This window comes from Bidens hawaiensis, unplaced genomic scaffold, assembly GCF_021521415.1.
Source record: "Bidens hawaiensis isolate Kalapana, Puna unplaced genomic scaffold, B.hawaiensis_p1.1 tig00028494_1, whole genome shotgun sequence".
Lineage (NCBI taxonomy): Eukaryota > Viridiplantae > Streptophyta > Magnoliopsida > Asterales > Asteraceae > Bidens > Bidens hawaiensis.
The window spans coordinates 137,935-139,709 of NW_027494656.1; the positions used below are offsets into that span (position 1 = coordinate 137,935).

General features: G+C 35.4%; 1 protein-coding gene across 1 annotated transcript; it reads right to left on the bottom strand.

The window, feature by feature from the left end:
- Nucleotides 1-1,178: 1,178 nt before the first annotated feature.
- On the bottom strand, nucleotides 1,179-1,775 carry LOC143577223 (uncharacterized). The gene has a single exon (XM_077061118.1). It carries the CDS (start codon nucleotides 1,773-1,775, stop codon nucleotides 1,179-1,181), a length of 597 nt encoding a protein of 198 aa, XP_076917233.1.

Genomic DNA, 1,775 nt, shown 5'->3' on the forward strand with positions numbered 1-1,775 from the left:
TTGCTCGTTTACACGTTCAGAAAACAGTTATGGGAAAATAAGCTTGGGTAAATGTATTGGTTAATAAAATGATTAAGTTATAAAGAAGGATCACATACTGGGGTCCCGGATTAGCCACGGGGCCCGTTTCCGTTTATTCAGTTTGATTTGAGAATAAACGCGCACAATCCACCCGGATTGTCCAGGTTTCTCATAGAAAAGTTTGTTTTTACTTAATTAATTCGAAAATATGATTTTTGATCACTCTTGGTGTTTTGACATTCCCGCAGGTTCGCTAGTCGCAAACTTGCCGATTTTTATAAAAACTTAATTTGTTTAATATTCAAATTAGCATAATTAATTAACCGTTAATAATTAAATTATGAAAATTTAGACACTTATCAATTAAAATATGCAGATTTTTATAAAAATATTTCTGGAATTATTTACTGATTTATTAATTTATAAAAATTCATTTTATCAGCTATATTTCGTCTGAAAATCGTCCGTTTACCCCAAACAATTTCCAAAAATTCCACAAAAATTCCTGAATACTCAAATCATGTCCCAAAACAACCTATATCAATTCCAGAATATAAAAATCTCGTGCGATATTCTTTTCGGCCCAAATTTCACATAAAATTAGAAGGGAAATAACCCGTCTGTCAAATTTGTTTGACCCATGACCCATAGATATGTGAAATAAATAAGATGAGAAATTAAATAATTATATAGGAAATTATCACCCATTTGTTAAAATTATTTTAACTCACGGATAAGTAGGATGAATGAGAAAATAGATTAGACCAAAATATGAGATTGTTACATCAATTTTATTATTATTTTCTTTTATTAGTATAGTTAGATTATAATTTACTTTTTTCTTTCTACTTTTAAATGGCACATGTGAGATAGAATTACAATTTATCTGATTTTATTGGTTATTAAAGACATTAACAAGAATTATAAAAAAAATAAAAATAAAAATAAAAAATTAAAAGAAATATTAATTAACTAGTTATATATCAAACACAATTAAAGTAAATCATGGTATTATCTGGTAATTTAGTATATAATCATAAGCCGGATCATACAACTTTGAAGAAAATCAAAATCAAACGTAGTTGCTACAATTAAAGGAAAAGAAATGGTGTACGTACGTTAATGGATAATTAATATGTTGTTCACTTTCACTATACTTACATCTCTAACACAACATCTTTCTTCGAACCATTTCTGCTACTGCAAAGACTCCACTGATCCGACAACGCAGCCGATGACGAATTACACGACACCCCACTGTCGTTCCCACACTTCGCGACCGTTCTAACGTTCTCGATCAACTCCTGAGTCCTCCCTTCTTGTGACAAGATCTCCAAAAGCTGTTCCGGACTAATCACCAACTTCACCTTCCAAAAACCACTTCCACTATTCCTGGAACTCGAAGAATTCGCGTCTACATACGACCTCTTGAACATGCGGCGGCTGTCAAACGACATCCTATAAGGAGCCGCAGTGTTTGCTGGAAGACTGTTGGACCTGATATGGCCAAGTATTGTCCCACGGGATTTGTCTAGGGGGAGGAGGTAATAAGAGTTCCCCACCACGAGGACCTCGTGGTGGGGAATGGGTTTCCAGAAAAGGTCAGTTCCCCGGAACAGGGCGTGTCCGGGGAACTCGTCAGTGATGGTTTCTGCTGACACGGGGGCGTAGAACTCCATGATGCCCCCCGCAGTGTTGATGACTTTGATTATGCGGTCGTTTTCGGAGGGGCCTCCGAAGAGACAGTTGCCCAT

What these genes read in the sequence shown, in the direction of transcription:
- LOC143577223 (XM_077061118.1), bottom strand. Translation starts at nt 1,775, where the DNA reads ATGGGCAACTGTCTCTTCGGAGGCCCCTCCGAAAACGACCGCATAATC.